A 15,661-nucleotide genomic window follows, 5' to 3' on the forward strand; every position below is an offset into this window, starting at 1 on the left:
TAAGACTATTAATTAGCAGAATTTTAGGACCACCACCCCGCTCGACTTGGCGGTAGTCATGCCCCAAAAAGGAGAGTCCCACTTGGGTGTTTGATCTCAGTAAGCTTAATTGCAGAACCCTAATCTTTGCGCTATTGAGACTTTGAAGTAAGTGCATATCCTGCCTCTAACTTTATCTCGTTCGTTATCCGTACTGAGACTTGCTAAATTAAATTTCTGCACATTTAAGTATGTATATGTATTGGTTAGATGATATTAAATGGAATTATTTAAAATTTTTATTCTGACAGTATTTTGAAGAATTTGCCTGGGAGTAGACACATCTATTTAAAACATTAAGGCTTTAATTCCTAGCTATTTTGGATAGCTGAGAATTCTGATAAATTTGTATCAATACTTTCTGGTAACTATTGGAAGCAACCCTCCTTGTCTTAAACATAATTTGTAAATTTAATTTCAGGCCTATGTCACTTTGTGTTGCTCCCTGTAGCAAGCTTTCGTTCTTTTACCTTAGTCGTTTTTTCTTTTGTAATAGTAATCTGTTCATATTTGTAACCATTCTCATTTCGAATTTGCCATTTGGGAGTTTAGGTAGATAAATCAGCTGTTTTAAATAGTGAGAAGCTTAACATTGGACATTACGTTTGGTTTCAGATAATTGCTTCAGTTTCAGATATACTAAATCATTGTTTCTATATGCAGAACGATAATATAATAGAGATGAAATATGGTATGATGAGAAAATGGAATTTATAGTCTTCTATGGGTGTTACTTGTTTGTAGAGATTTCTGTTCAAGAAATCTAGGAATTGATCATTCTACTTTGCCCTCTGGTAGCTAAAATAGTGAAAAACTAGTTCGAAAGTAAACCTTGACCTTGTTGGTTACCCACACTTAAGTTTCAGTGTTATTTTTCTCCTTGTTAGAGTTGCTTTTTTCTTCATTTACAGGTTGTGAACTAAAGGCCGACAAAGATTATCACTTTAAGGTGGATAATGATGAAAATGAGCACCAGTTATCTTTAAGAACGGTACTTAAACTTTCAAAATAAACTACTTAACCCTACTTGATTTCAGCCTTTTAGTTTCTATTCATGTGGCTTGAGACTTTTCCTTTGCTGACTGCTTATAAAATACTATTTCTTACACCTGGGAATTATGTGTACCTCACTGTTTGTACATCTATGATAAAGAACTTGGCATCTGTACCACTCACTTGGTAACCATGTAAAATCCAATCACACTGTTCTTTACTTATTTTCTTTAGTTGGATTATAAAGCCCTTGTAAAAGGCTATAATAATCTTACATGTCTACCAGAGACTGGCCTTCAGCTCAACTTTGAAATTGCTCAGTAAATATTTGTTAGGTGATCTATATTGTGTGTATGCATATATATGCATTTCTTAAATTTTCTGAATATGAGAAATTGATTTGCCAAGATCAAAAAACTCGAGGAAAACATTGCACAAATTTGTTTTCCAAAGTAATGATGCGAGGTTTATACTTGTTTTTTTAAAAAACAGTTATGTGATTTATTGCAACTGCTGGGTCAACAGATGGATCGCATATACAGTGGTGGTCCCATAAGATTATTACACCCTATTTTTGATGTACCTTTTCTTTGGCTTTTTTTTTTTGACAATCACTCTGTCACCCAGGCTGGAGTGCAATGGTGTTATCTTTACTCCCTGCAACCTCTGCCTCCTGGGTTCAAGTGATTCCCCTGCCTTAGCCTTCCAAGTAGCTGGGATTACAGGCACATCCCACCACACCCGGCTAATTTTCTTTGTATTTTTAGTAGAGATGAGGTTTCACCTTCTTGGCCAGGCTGATCCCGAACTCCTGACCTGGTGATACATATGCCTGCCTCTGCCTCCCAGAGTGCTGGGATTACAGGCGTGAGCCACCATGCCCACCGCTTTCCTATGTTTAGACGCATAAATACTATTGTGTTTCGGTTGCTTACAGTAACATACTGTACAGGTTTGTAGCCTAGGTGTGTGTAGTAGGCTATACCATCTAGGTTTGTATAAGCACATGCTTAGGATTGTACAAAGATGAAATTGCCTAACAACACATTTCTCAGAACCTAGCCCTGTGGTTAGGTGACGCATGGCTGCATATGATAACATTTGTTGTGGGGGGGTGTAAAATAGCTGGAACTCAAAAAGTTGAAGTGTTTTTTTTGTTCACAGGTCAGTTTAGGAGCTGGTGCAAAGGATGAGTTGCACATTGTTGAAGCAGAGGCAATGAATTACGAAGGCAGTCCAATTAAAGTAACACTGGCAACTTTGAAAATGTCTGTACAGCCAACGGTAAGGGCGCTTACATACTTTGGATATTGTGTTAAGGTTTAATTCTGTTTTAAGGTAGGTTTGGTGTCACTTAGGTTGTGCCAAGGAGATAGAAAGTGGTTATCTTCTGTCACTGGAGTTGAGTGGTCAAGTCATGAACATGGAGGTTTCTGCTGCTTGTTTAGTCGAAAACCAGGTTCACTGGTTTGTTGGCTTGGTTTATGTGTTTGCCTGTAATATTTATTGTACATTTTCTTTACATGTTTAGTGATGAAAGAAAAATTACTTTCTTCCAGGTTTCCCTTGGGGGCTTTGAAATAACACCACCAGTGGTCTTACGATTGAAGTGTGGTTCAGGGCCAGTGCATATCAGTGGACAGCACTTAGTAGGTATGGTATTTTTACATATTATACTACTTAGTTTATTCTCTTTAATGCAGTTGCTTGGTTCCCAGTTTGGCTTTCTTAAAGCATGGGTTGGCTGGGTGAGGTTGCTTACGCCTATAATCCCAGCACTTTGGTAGGCCAAGTCGGGTGGATCATAAGGTCAGGAGTTCCAGACGAGCCTGGCCAAGATGGTGAAACCCCGTCTTGTACTAAAAACACAAGAAAATTAGCTGAGCATGGTGGCATGTGCCTGTAGTTCCAGCTACTTGGAGGCTGAGGCAGAAGAATCACCTGAACCCAGGAGGTGGAGGTTGCAGTGAGCCAAGATTGCGCCATTGTGCTCCAGCCTGGGTGACAAGAGTGAGACTCTGTCTAAAAAAAAAAAATGGGTATAATACTACTGTCTTCATAATAGGTTCAAATGTGAATCTAGTAATTTATAATTGGAGAGGACAAATTTTTGGGGGGAGAACGAAATCTTACTCTGTCGCCCAGGCTGGAATGCAGTGGCACAATCACTGCATCGTCCACCTCCCAGGTTCAAGTGATCCTCCTGCCTTACCCCTCCCCAGTAGCTGGGACTACCGGCATGCACCACCATGCCCAACTATGCTTTAAAGTTCTAGTAGAAAAGGTTTTGTGGTGTTGGCCAGGCTGATCTTGAACTCCTGGCCTTAATGTGATCTGCCTGCCTTGGCCTCTCAGAGTGTTACAGGTGTCAGCCACTATGCCTGGCCTAAGTTTTTTTATTTTATAGAGACAGTCTCACTCAACAAGGCTGGAGTGCAGTGGTGTGATCATAGCTTGCTATGGCATTGAACTACTAGTGGGTTCACCTCAGCCTCCAGAATACCTAGAACTACAGGCATGCTTCACCACACCTGGCTAATTTTGTGTGTGTCTGTGTGTGCGCAGATGGGGGTCTCACTCTTTCCCAGCTTGGTCTCTTGGCCTCAAGTGGTCCACCTTGACCTCCCAAAGTGAGATTACAGGCATGAGCCACTGTGCTTAGGTTTCTTGCATTTAAAACCTGGCAATGAACATTAGGCCCCAAAATACCTTTGTTAAAACGTTCCTTTTCCCATTTGCTCTTTTTTTAATGAATGAATAGAAATCTCAGTTTTAGTATATTTACTGTATACTGTCAGTGTTCTTTTTGTATCTTGGCTGATTTGAGTTTTATAATCTCAAATAAATTGTATTTTAGCTGTGGAGGAAGATGCAGAGTCAGAAGATGAGGAGGAGGAGGATGTGAAACTCTTAATGTCTGGAAAGCGGTCTGCCCCTGGAGGTGGTAGCAAGGTTCCACAGGTAGAGATGGCAATTTTATTGTAGGTTTTGTATTACAGCTTTTAGTATGATGATAAGAGAGAAGATCAGCTCTTGTTCATGGTGTTCCTTTTCTTTTAAAAGAAAAAAGTAAAACTTGCTACTGATGAAGATGATGATGATGAAGATGATGATGATGATGATGAAGAGTAAGTATGATCTTAGAAACAACATAATTCTGGAATCTTAACAGAAAAAAGGAATTTGACATAGTTGTATGCATGAGGACTTTTAAGAATCATTTACAAAAAGCAATCCTGTGTAACAGTTTATAATGAAAGGGCAAGTAGTTATCTGTTGTCAGTTTAAGTTAAATGAGCTGAGTTGAAAGGGTATTGGGTCCAAGAGAGCCTTTACAATGCTGTGACTTGTGAATCTTCAGAAGGGTAGACTATAGCATTTCTGAAGTTTGATTATGTCCCTTTGTCCCAAAGAAAATTTAGTGGATGTGTTATTATACCCATCAAGTCTGGTATTATTTATCATGAACAGTTAATTAGATTGAGTAGAAAGAAAATTTGACTAAATAGCTCTATATTCATTTTACAAGTTGTTACTGAAGGTTGTTGTTACTCCCCTAAGGATTTTGGTTTGTGGTTTTACGTAGATCCATATAGACAAAAATAAGATTCTGAAAGGGATATTAATAAGATTTTTCTTGGGATTTAGAATATGGTTGGAAACAAGTTTTGATATGTTTATATTAAACAAGATCAAACTATTATAAACAGTTACAGGCACACTGTGGTATAAAGTACAGTTTATGATTGGTTTTATGTATGCCAGCATCAGTAATACATTGAATACTTGGTTCTCAGTTCTGAGATTGGTCCATATGCATTTATTGAAAACACATTAAATAAAACACAAGGAAAAACAGTCTTCTAGAGATGCATGAAGGATCAAATCAGGAGTGCTGGTGGTTCTTCAAAATCTTTGAGCATGATGATGAAGACAGAAAACAGGAAAAAGGCTGAAAGCTTAAAAATCCAAAAGTATGACCAGTTGCAGTGGCTCATGCCCATAATTCTGACACTTTGAGATGGGAGGATCTCTTGAGGCCAGCTAGCCTGGTCAGCATAGCGAGACACTCTCCCCATCTCAAAAGAAAAACAAAAATTCAGAGTACTTGAATGTCAAACTTATAAAGAAACTCAAACTCAAGGCACTATTTGACTGTTACTTTTTTTCTTTTCTTTTTTTTGAGATGGGGAGTCTCTTCGTCTCCCAGGCTGGAGTGCAGTGGTGTGAGCTCACTGCAATCTCTGCCTCCCAAGTTAAAGCACTTCCCCTGCACTCAGCCTCCCGAGTAGCTGGGACTATAGGCACAAGCCACCGTGCCCAGCTAATTTTTTTTTTTTTTAATTGAGATGGGGTCTCCCAGGCTGGAGTGCAGTGGCACGATCTCGACTCAAGCACTACCTCTGCCTCCTGGGTTCAAGCAGTCTCCTCCTTCAGGCTCAAGTAGCTGGGATTACAGGCGCCCACCACCACACCCAGCAAATTTTTGCATTTTTAGTAGAAACTCAAAAGTGGGTATAATTCATGATGTGTTTGTTTTTCTGTGTCTGAATTTGGTGTTGATAGGAAAGGAAAGTGTGCATAATATCGAGGTCCAAATCATATAAGTTGAATTGAAGCAAGTGTACTCAGCTGTATGCATAGTAGTAAAGGATGCCTTGAGGGAAGCAAGTCTTTTATTTTTTTTGAGACGGAGTTTTGCTCTTGTTGCCCAAGCTGGAGTGCAATGGTGTGATCTCAGCTCACTGCAACCTCTCCCTCCAGAGTAGCTGGGATTACAGGCAGGCACCACCACGCCTGGCTAGTTTGGCTAATTTCTTGTATTTTTAGTAGAAACGAGATTTCACCATGTTAGCTGGGCTAGTCTTGAACTCCTGACCTCAGGTGATCCGTATGCCTCAGCCTCCCCAAGTGCTGGGGTAATAGGCATGAGCCACTGCACTGGCAGCAACAAGTCTTAAGAAACTTCAGTGGTTAAGATGGCAATGAAAATGCAAAGAGGTGCATGAAGGTTTAATCTAACCCTTTGAACCCACAGATAAAAGGGGAAATCAGTGATCTGTTGAGAATGGAAAGGGTATGGTGTGGGCTTAGTTGACTCTACTGTTGATTTAAGGAAGAAAACCTATGTAATATGTATACTGCTGATGTATACTATACACAGATGTATGTAATATATATTGATGTGTGGCTTTTATTGGGGGAGGTGTTGGGGGAGATGGAGTCTTGCTTTGTAGCCCAGGCTGGAGTGCAGTGGCGCCATCTTCGCTCACTGCAACCTCTGCTTCCTGGGTCCGGGTTCCAGCAATTCTGCCTCAGCCTCCCGAGTAGCTGAGATTACAGGCACATGCTACCACGCCCAGCTAATTTTTGTATTTTCAGTAGAGGTGGGGTTTCATCACGTTGGCCAGGCTGGTTTTGAACTACTGACCTTGTGATCCATCTGCCTCAGCCCCTCAAAAAGTGCTGGGATTACAGGCATAGCCACAGCGCTCGTCCCCTTTGTAGGTTTTATAGCTGATTTTTTTTTTAGAAGTCAAGTTTGAGTTCTCTAGCTTTGTCCTTTCAAGATTGCGTTTGTTCTCTGGCTCCCTTAAGTGTCTGTTGTTTTTGTGTTTTGAGATAGGGTCTTGCTTTGTCACCCAGGCTGGAGTGCAGTGATGCAGTTACAACTAACTCACTGCCTCAAGCAGATCTCCTGCCTTAGCTTTTTCAAGTGGCTGGGACTACAGGCACACACCGCTACTGCCCTGCTAATTAAATTTCTTTTTTAATTTTTTTTTTAAGAGATAGGGTTCTTGTTATATGTTGCCTAGGCTAGTCTCAGACTAGAACGATCCTCTCGCCTCAGCCTCCCAAAGTGTTAGGATTATAGGTATGAGACACTGTGCCAACTCTTGGCTTTGTATATAAGTTTTAGGATGTGTTTGTACAGAGAAACCAGCTTAGGGAGTCTTCTAAGGATTGAATTTAATCTGTATGTTTAGGGAGTGTTGCCATTTGGTAATACCTGCACATGGAACGTTTTTATTTAGGTCTTCAATTTTTTTAATACGAATTTACTATTTAAGTGTACAGTTTAATGTAACTAAATATACGTTAAATTTACATACATTGTACAGCACTGTTACAGTATGTATTCATACAAAACAACTCATTGAGCAACTTCATTTCCCAGCCCCTAGTGACCACAATTATACCTTCTCTTTATTTGAGTTTGACTACTTTTATAGATACATAATGAATAGGATCATACAGTGTTTGTTCTTTTGTGGCTGGCTTATTTTACTTTGTTCAAGGTTCAGTCATGTTGCAGCATGTGAGAGGATTTTTATTGTGTATACATAATACATTTTCATTATTTAGCTGTTTAACACTTGGGTTGATATCACCTCTTGGCTGTTGTGAACAATGCTGCAATGAATATGGGTGCACAAAAAATCATTCCAAGGTCCTGCTTTCAATGCTTCTGTATACTCCTAAATTTTGAAAGTGCTTAATGTCTTGACATTTTTATTTGTAGTGATGATGATGATGATTTCGATGATGAGGAAACTGAAGAAAAAGTGCCAGTGAAGAAAGTGAGTATAATATAATGCTACAAGGTTGTTAAACTAACAATAGAAATAGTAGTTTTTTAATGCTATTCGTGTTTTGTAGTTAAGGAAAGTTGGTGTGGGGAGATCATCTATCTCAAACTGAAATTTAGTTCTGAGGAGGACTACAGAAAACTTATAGTGGGGAATGGTCTGTTTTCTTTATCCATGTGGCCTTCCCCCCAATTTGTTAGTCTTGTGCAGCCTTTTGCCCAAGTGGTTGCTGCTTTTAATTTTTTTGTTTTTGAGACGGAGTTTTGCTCTGTCGCCCAGGCTGGAGTGCAGTGGTACAATCTTGGCTCACCGCAACCTCTGCCTCGCAGGTTCAAGCAATTATCCTGCCTCAGCTTCCTGAGTAGCTGGGATTACAGGCGCATGCCACCATACCTGGCCTGTGGTTGCTGCTTTTCTTACATGGTTTGGACAGTTTGTTTGCACTGATGTTGGAGGCAGAGACAGTGATTAAGATTAATTTCTAATTGCAGTCTATACGCGATACTCCAGCCAAAAATGCACAAAAGTCAAATCAGAATGGAAAAGACTCAAAACCATCAACACCAAGATCAAAAGTAAGTGGCAACATTTACACATGGGTCTCATTGATCTAGTTGGTGAAATCTGTGGAAGAATCTAGTGTGTCTGAAATTTGATAGACCTTTATAGAACCCTTGTAATTGGTGTTTTAAAGTTAAAATCAGCTTGTTGCATGTTGTAGGTACACACGTGAATATACTAAATGTAATGTGCTACTGGGGTTCCAGTGTGGTGGCGAGAGCCAATAGAATTTTTTTTTTTTTTGAGAGTCTCACTTTGTCACTCAGGCTGGAGTAGAGTGGCGTGATCTCAGCCTACTGCAACCTTCACTTCCCAGGTTCAAGCGATTGTCCTGCCTCCCAAGTAGCTAGGACTATAGACTGCAGATGTGCACCATCATGCCCAGCTAATTTTTGTAGTTTTTAGTAGAGGTGGGGTTTCACTATACTATGACCAGGCTGGTCTTGAACTCCTGACCTCAGGTGATCTGCCCCGCCCTCTCAGTGTTGAGAAAGTGTGAGCCACTGTGCCTGGCCTGAATTTTATTTTTATATATATATATATATATGTATGTATGTATATATATCTTGTGAAGTCAACAGTTGTTTTCTATAAGGAATCTTTGTTGAAAAGTATGTCTGAATAGAGCAGAGGTTCTCAACCTTGGCTGCATATCAGATTGAAGCAGAATGTTTAGGCCCAGACAGGGTCTTGTTCCTGGCCCTACCCCCTGCCCTGCAAAAAATGGAATTTGAAGGGAAAAAAAAAGTTTAAAAGAACCCCAGTACTACTTGAGATTATCGTACAAGTGGTCTGGGGTGGGCCCCAGGCATCAGACTACAATGACTTTCTTGCTTTCATCTTTGAAAGTAAGATCTTCTCATCTCATTTTTTAAAACTGACCTGATACTGTGCATAAAACGAAATTCCCAAGTTATTCTTGTTTCTTTTTTCTTTTTTCTTTTTTTTAAAGAAATGGGTGTCCTGCTCTTGCCCAGGTTGGACAGTACAGTACAGTGGTGTGATCATAGCTCATGACATCCTCCAGCTGCTGGGCTCAAGCAATCTTCCTACCTCAGCCTCCAGAATAGCTGGGATTATAAGAATGCACCACCATGCCTAGCTAATCATCTTACTCCTTCCTTAAAAGACTGATTTTAAGAACAAATTAATTGTATGGTGTGAATTTATTTAATAATTCCAGTTGTATAATTAGTTTTATAAGGGAATTTTGTTAAGAATATTTGAGGAAATCTGATTGGATGCGTTTTAATTAGGGGTTGTATTTTTACTACCTTTTGGAAATTCATTTCTTTTTTTCAGGGACAAGAATCCTTCAAAAAACAGGAAAAAACTCCTAAAACACCAAAAGGACCTAGTTCTGTAGAAGACATTAAAGCAAAAATGCAAGCAAGTATAGAAAAAGTGAGTAAAATTACCTTAAACTTTGCTATCCCCTGTCAAAGTGCACATGCCTGGTTTGCATAGACTTGAATGTTTTTTTGTTTTGTTTTGTTTTGGTTTGGTTTACTCTGTGTGCCCCGTTCATGGTATAAATGTTTTCAAAAATGAATTCTAAAATATAATTGTGTCTGTGGTGATTTTTGCATATGTGAGATTAAATAAGCCTTATTTTCCATTATAAAAGGAACATAGTGCACTGGTGGCAAGGAACATTCTGACTTTCCATGTTAAATCATTGAGAGCCCTTTTCTTTGCCAGTTCTTCTGGTTGTAAGATACCCTAGAGAACCAGCAGAGGGCGTGTGAGACTTCGTTAAAATTGCAAACAGCTGGAAAAGTAAATGTTGGCTGTTGCTTGGTATTCTAGTTAAATATTCGTGACTGACTTGTCAGAAGTATTTTTCAGCAGATTGAGACATTTCTGTTTGCCCTTTACACCGTACACTGAGTTATCACTAGTTAATACATGTAGTAATACCTAGGTTTTGTGAATGACTAGGCTTAAATCTAGTTTCCTTTTGTCTTAAATAATGGAAATTTGGGAAGAGGATTAGGTCTCCTGTCTGCTTGACTGGGGGATTTGAGTAGGATATAGAATAAATGTTTTAAATGTCTTAGAAGCGCATTTAAGAGAAGCTTTAATTCTATGAATAATACTTTAGACCCCAACTATTGAGAACGAATGTGGGATGGTGAAGACAAATGGCCAGCTCATTTCCCCATGTTTTTCTTGTGCTCTATAGGTTTTTCGTGGCTTCAGTAGATTCCTTGTACAGTGATAAATCCACTGGAAAAAATTTTTAGAGCTGCAATGTACTTCTTGTTTTTAGTCACACTGTAAACTCTTCAGCCTTCCTGGTTATCACTGATTTTTGTCCCTTGGATACGATGCTAAAATGACATCTTTTAGATGCCCCTCCTCTCCATTTTAATATGGTCCTATCTCCTTGGTTTAATTGCAGGAGCATTGAACAGTCCTGGGCACTACTGGTAAATTAAGCCCAAAGATGGGGAGAAAGGAAAAGGAGAGACAAATATAGTCCATACTGAGTGTCATCAACAATCCAGACTGAAGTCTTCTATTTTAATCTCAATCCCCCTTTCTGATTTGCCACCCATGCCTCTTCAGGCTGGAAACAGTCTCACACTCTTGGTTCCCTAAAGCACTTTGTTCTGACTGCTGTGATTCAGTGAACCTTGCCTTTTGCTTTCTATTACTTGTGTGCATTTGCCTCATCTCTGACCATGTTTTAAATCCTTTGTATCTCCTTAGCTGCTCAATAAATATTTGAATCAATTAAGAATGTATGTGACAATAATTTTGAAATGGAAATTGTTAATGGTGAGGTTTATTTTACGTAGGTTACTGGAGGCAGTTAAGTTTCTTAATGCTATGCTTGATTCTGCCAAGGTCCCTTGGACATTTGAAAACCCTTTCACTCCTTTAAAAATTCATAAAAGATAACTTACAGGGAAAGATATTCTAAAGTAGTGATGAATTTAAACATTTCAAGATATTTGCTATAGTAATGTTTTGAAATTTTGGTGACAGTCACAGGTAATGCCAATACTCTTGTAGTTTCTTGCCTACATCCATAATTTGAAGGACATGGTAAGTATTATTGATTAGTGAAGTGTAATTATTGTAAATTTTTTCCTCCATTCAACTTTTTATCTCTTTAACTGATGATCAGACTACTGTTGTGCTGAACCAAAGTTTGTGTTCAATAAATGTTTATTAAAATAACAGTTTGGGTCACCTGACGTGGTTCTCCAGAGGGGTGTAATGGTTGTATTCTGGATGATAAAACTGATTTGTTAGATAATGCACATAAGCAAGCAAGTTGCCATGTTTGTGTGTCTCTAGAATCTCAAGTGTAGCTTATATTTTACATTCCTTGGGAAGCTGTCTGGGAAGATTTGAATCTCTGGCAAATCTGTTTGAATAGAGGTACTAACCATGCTGCCAATTAGGGCTTTCTAGCCTTGAAAAAGACATTGAGTATTGGAAAGTTGAGGGGGAAAGGAATGAGCTGATCCATGTAATAGGGTGCAGACCATAGAGGGATTTTCTAAATGTATCTCTCAGTGTATTTCTCTACTTAGCTGTAATAATCCTTTTGTCTCAATAGGGTGGTTCTCTTCCCAAAGTGGAAGCCAAGTTCGTCAATTATGTGAAGAATTGCTTCCGGATGACTGACCAGGAGGTAACTGGATTTCCTGGGGACATGATCAAATCTTAAGTTTTTCTTGTGATTTATGATGATTCTGCCTTCACTCTGGCTCTTTAAAAGGTTCCTAACCACAGATGATAATACTTGACATTAAATATATGAGAACTCTTAAAGAATACAGTTGGCAGTCTGAGAAGATAACTTTAGGGTATTTTTCCCAGCTTTTAATAGAGTTGGTAAATTATTTTGGTTATTGAATTCAGTTTTACTTTTTTGGTACTATGTTGGCTAAGGAAATTGCTGTGGTTTTCCTTGCTACTCCATTTGGCTGCTTGGGGCAGTCTGGTCTTTGCTTTTTTGGGAGTTGGTAGAGATTTTTTTTTCTTCATGGATCTTATGGGAAATGTTTTTTGCCAAAATCATCCTAACATGAAATCTGGAAGCAAGACACCAAATTGTGGTTACTACTAGATACATAAGCTTGAGTTAGCTGTTAAATTTTACAGTTACTACATGTGAAAGTATTTTTGTCAACATAAAGTTTATGTATTTTTTTCTCTTACAGTTGACTCACAGGTGTAAGGAAAATGTAAAAGTGATTAAATAGGGATTTGTAAGGTATTGTGTGTAGAGAACAGATGATGCATTTAATAGTTTTTATGTTTCCTGTATTCAGCTTTTTTCAAAAAATTAGGAAAATTTGGCAATTAGCTGTTTTTTTTCTGCCATAGTATTTAGCACTTCAGTTTACTTAATTGCAGCAGTACTTGAATTTATTTTCAGGTTCATGAAACCCTGATGTGGTTAATTCTAACTTTGTGAAGCTTGCAGTGGTGATGGGCTGTCAGATGATCAGATGCAGTCTGTTTTGGTTTCTGTTCTGTTTTTTTCTCTACATTTGAATCCCAAAATGTTAGTGTGGGTTTTGGGAGTTTAATTGGAATAATAAACATTAATTGAGCATTAAGTTATTTTGAAGCTCTGCATTATGCAACTGGTTATTCAGTATTGAAAATAGTGGAAAATCAGATAAAAAACCAGAATGTACTAACAGCTAAGCATAGATGTATTTCTTCAACTACTGCCAAGAAAAGTGATAAATTTAATGATTAAGTTGTGGTGGTCTTCTGTATTTTATAACAAAGTTTTGTAGCTATTAAATTACTGAACCAGACTTCTCCCAGAAGTATTTTCTTTTTTAAAAAAAGTACTTTTGGCAAGATTGGTCTTGAACTCCCGGCCTCAAGCAGTTCTCCCACCTTGGCCTCCCAAAGTGGTAAGATTACAGGCACAAGCCACCTTGCCCCGCCTACCGGAAGTATTTTCTTGCTCTAGAATTTAAAGTGTTATCAAGTGTCAAGATGAAATTCTTGCAGTAAATAGTAAATGTTTAATAACTTCAATTACTATTATAGAGAATATCAAAACTAAATTTCTCCTATTTTTATGACATAGAGCTGCAATGTACAAACAATGAGAATTTATATTTGTTTGAACCCGATATGAATAGGAGATTTCTGACTGGGCATGGTAGCTCACACTTAATCCCAGTGCTTTGGGTGGCAACATGGCAAAACTCCGTCTCTACTAAAAATACTAAATTTAGCTGTGTGTGGTGGCATGTACCTGTAATCCCAATTACTCAAGAGGCTGAGGCAGGAGAATCACTTGAACCTGGGAGGCAGAGGTTGCAGTGAGCTGAGAACGTGCCACTGCACTCCAGCCTGGGAGGCAGAGGTTGCAGTGAGCTGAGAACGTGCCACTGCACTCCAGCCTTGGAGGCAGAGTGAATTCTATCTCAAAAAAAAAAAAAAGATTTTCTATGATATTTAATATTGGCATTTAGTAATCAGTTACCTTGCACCTGAAACCTGTAGCTGTGAAACAGTGATAGCTGAGAGAATCCTGAGTCATTTCACTTCAAGTTCTTGGTGAACTTCTGGCCTTTTCTTCAGAACAGCCTTACCCTGTTGGCCAGGCTGGTCTCCCTCCTGACCTCAGGTGATCCACTGCCTTGGCCAGGTGCTGGGATTACAGGTGTAAGCCACGGTGCCTTTTTCTTTTCTTTCTTTCTTTTTTTTTTTTTTTGTGTGGATGTCATCCATCTGTAGTGTGATCTTGGCTAAACTGCAACCTCTGTGTCTTGGGCTCAGGTTATCCTCCCACCTCAGCCTCCCAAGTAGCTGGGCCTCCTATAGTTGCACACCACTGTGCCTGGCTAATTTTTGATTTCAGTAGACAAGGTTTCACCATGTTGCCCAGGCTGGTCTCAAACTCCTGAGCTGAAGTAATCTGCCCACCTCAGCCTCCCAAAGTGCAGGGATTTACAGGCGTGAACCACCATGCCTGGCCTCAGCATACAGTTTTCTAAATGTACACTTGCATAGGCAATTCAGAATAAGTTCTGTAACTTTATTTGCTAAATCTGACCAACTCTAAAGCTGATCTCAAGATAGATGAAGTTGGAAGTAACATTGGCCACATAGGTCTCTGTCGTTTCTTTAGTAAATAACATTATTTCCTTAATAAATAATGTTAAACTATTAAATATCTATTAGTATATTGATCATATTTTTATGACTGATTAAAGGGTTTAAATCAGATGACTGATTACATGAGTACAAATTTTCTTGGAGTCATTTCTTTAGAGTTAACCTGTTTGGTGGTAGAATGAAAATAGATGTTGAACTATGCAGAGACATTTAATTTATTGATGTCTGTAAAGTGTTATGGTTCCTTAACCACATTTCTTTTTTTTTTTCCAGGCTATTCAAGATCTCTGGCAGTGGAGGAAGTCTCTTTAAGAAAATAGTTTAAACAATTTGTTAAAAATTTTCCGTCTTATTTCATTTCTGTAACAGTTGATATCTGGCTGTCCTTTTTATAATGCAGAGTGAGAATTTTCCCTACCGTGTTTGATAAATGTTGTCCAGATACCATTGCCAAGAATGTGTTGTCCAAAATGCCTGTAGTTTTTAAAGATGGAACTCCACCCTTTGCTTGGTTTTAAGTATGTATGGAATGTTATGATAGGACATAGTAGTGGTGGTCAGACATGGAAATGGTGGGGAGACAAAAATATACATGTGAAATAAAACTCAGTATTTTAATAAAGTAGCATAGTGTCTGTTGACTTATTTAACTGCTTATACTTTGTCACGGAAATAATTTACGTAGTTAAGAATGACAAATGGTATAAAATTCTATGAGAAAACATCCCTGCCTTCCCCTTTAATAGTTCCTCCTGGAGCTAACCACTTTTTTGTTCATAAGGATTCAGTGCTGTGTTCCCACCTCCTGATGATAGTTAACAATTAAAACTATGCAACATATTTCCAAATGTTCCATTAGACCACCTATCCACCTATTCTCGCCTCACTCCCTAAGAAAACCTGGCATGTTCAAACAGTTTAAAGCAGCCTTTCTCAACCTCATTTTTTTTTTTTTTTGAGGCTGGAGTGCAGTGGCACAATGTCACTGCAGCCCCCACTTCTTCGAGTTCAAGCAACTCTGCTGAGCCAAGTAGCTGGGATTACAGGTGTGAGCGACCAATGCAGCTAGTTTTTGTATGTTTAATAGAAATGAGGTTTCACCAGACTTAAGTGATCTGCCCACCTCAGCCTCCTCAAGTGCTGGCTTTTACAAGTGTGAGCCGCCACACCTGGCCTAGACCTGGATTCTTTATCTGAATCAAAGCAATTGTTTATGTTCTGCCTTAAGCTGATTACATGATCTGAGTTGGATATACTGATTTCTCTTATGTTGTGGTTTCATACTCCTAGTAGTTTGAGTAGATGGTGGGATGTGTTCTCCATTTCTCTGCCTTTCTCCTTGGGAGATTTGTCTCCCACTTCTATCCATT

General features: G+C 38.8%; 1 protein-coding gene across 4 annotated transcripts in view; it reads left to right on the forward strand.

Annotated features, from left to right (window-relative positions):
* NPM1 (nucleophosmin 1) overlaps window positions 1-14,935 on the forward strand; it is a 16,138-nt gene extending 1,203 nt beyond the window's left edge. For 2 of the 4 annotated variants that reach the window (XM_064376551.1, XM_064376552.1), the window contains exons 2-11: window positions 951-1,030; window positions 2,197-2,316; window positions 2,592-2,685; window positions 3,890-3,993; window positions 4,096-4,160; window positions 7,556-7,613; window positions 8,114-8,197; window positions 9,486-9,587; window positions 11,758-11,832; window positions 14,565-14,935. In XM_064376551.1, coding sequence (XP_064232621.1) covers window positions 951-1,030; window positions 2,197-2,316; window positions 2,592-2,685; window positions 3,890-3,993; window positions 4,096-4,160; window positions 7,556-7,613; window positions 8,114-8,197; window positions 9,486-9,587; window positions 11,758-11,832; window positions 14,565-14,603 — 821 coding nt within the window. In that variant the 3' untranslated portion in view covers window positions 14,604-14,935. Of the gene's footprint in view, window positions 1-950; window positions 1,031-2,196; window positions 2,317-2,591; window positions 2,686-3,889; window positions 3,994-4,095; window positions 4,161-7,555; window positions 7,614-8,113; window positions 8,198-9,485; window positions 9,588-10,587; window positions 10,923-11,757; window positions 11,833-14,564 lie in introns of those variants that run through there. The other 2 variants (XM_064376555.1, XM_064376554.1) reach the window with 2 other exon arrangements.
* The last annotated feature ends 726 nt before the right edge of the window (window positions 14,936-15,661 follow it).

Source organism: Aotus nancymaae, unplaced genomic scaffold (assembly GCF_030222135.1).
Source record: "Aotus nancymaae isolate 86718 unplaced genomic scaffold, 86718_ANA_hifiasm-v0.15.2.pri h1tg000015l_1, whole genome shotgun sequence".
Lineage (NCBI taxonomy): Eukaryota > Metazoa > Chordata > Mammalia > Primates > Aotidae > Aotus > Aotus nancymaae.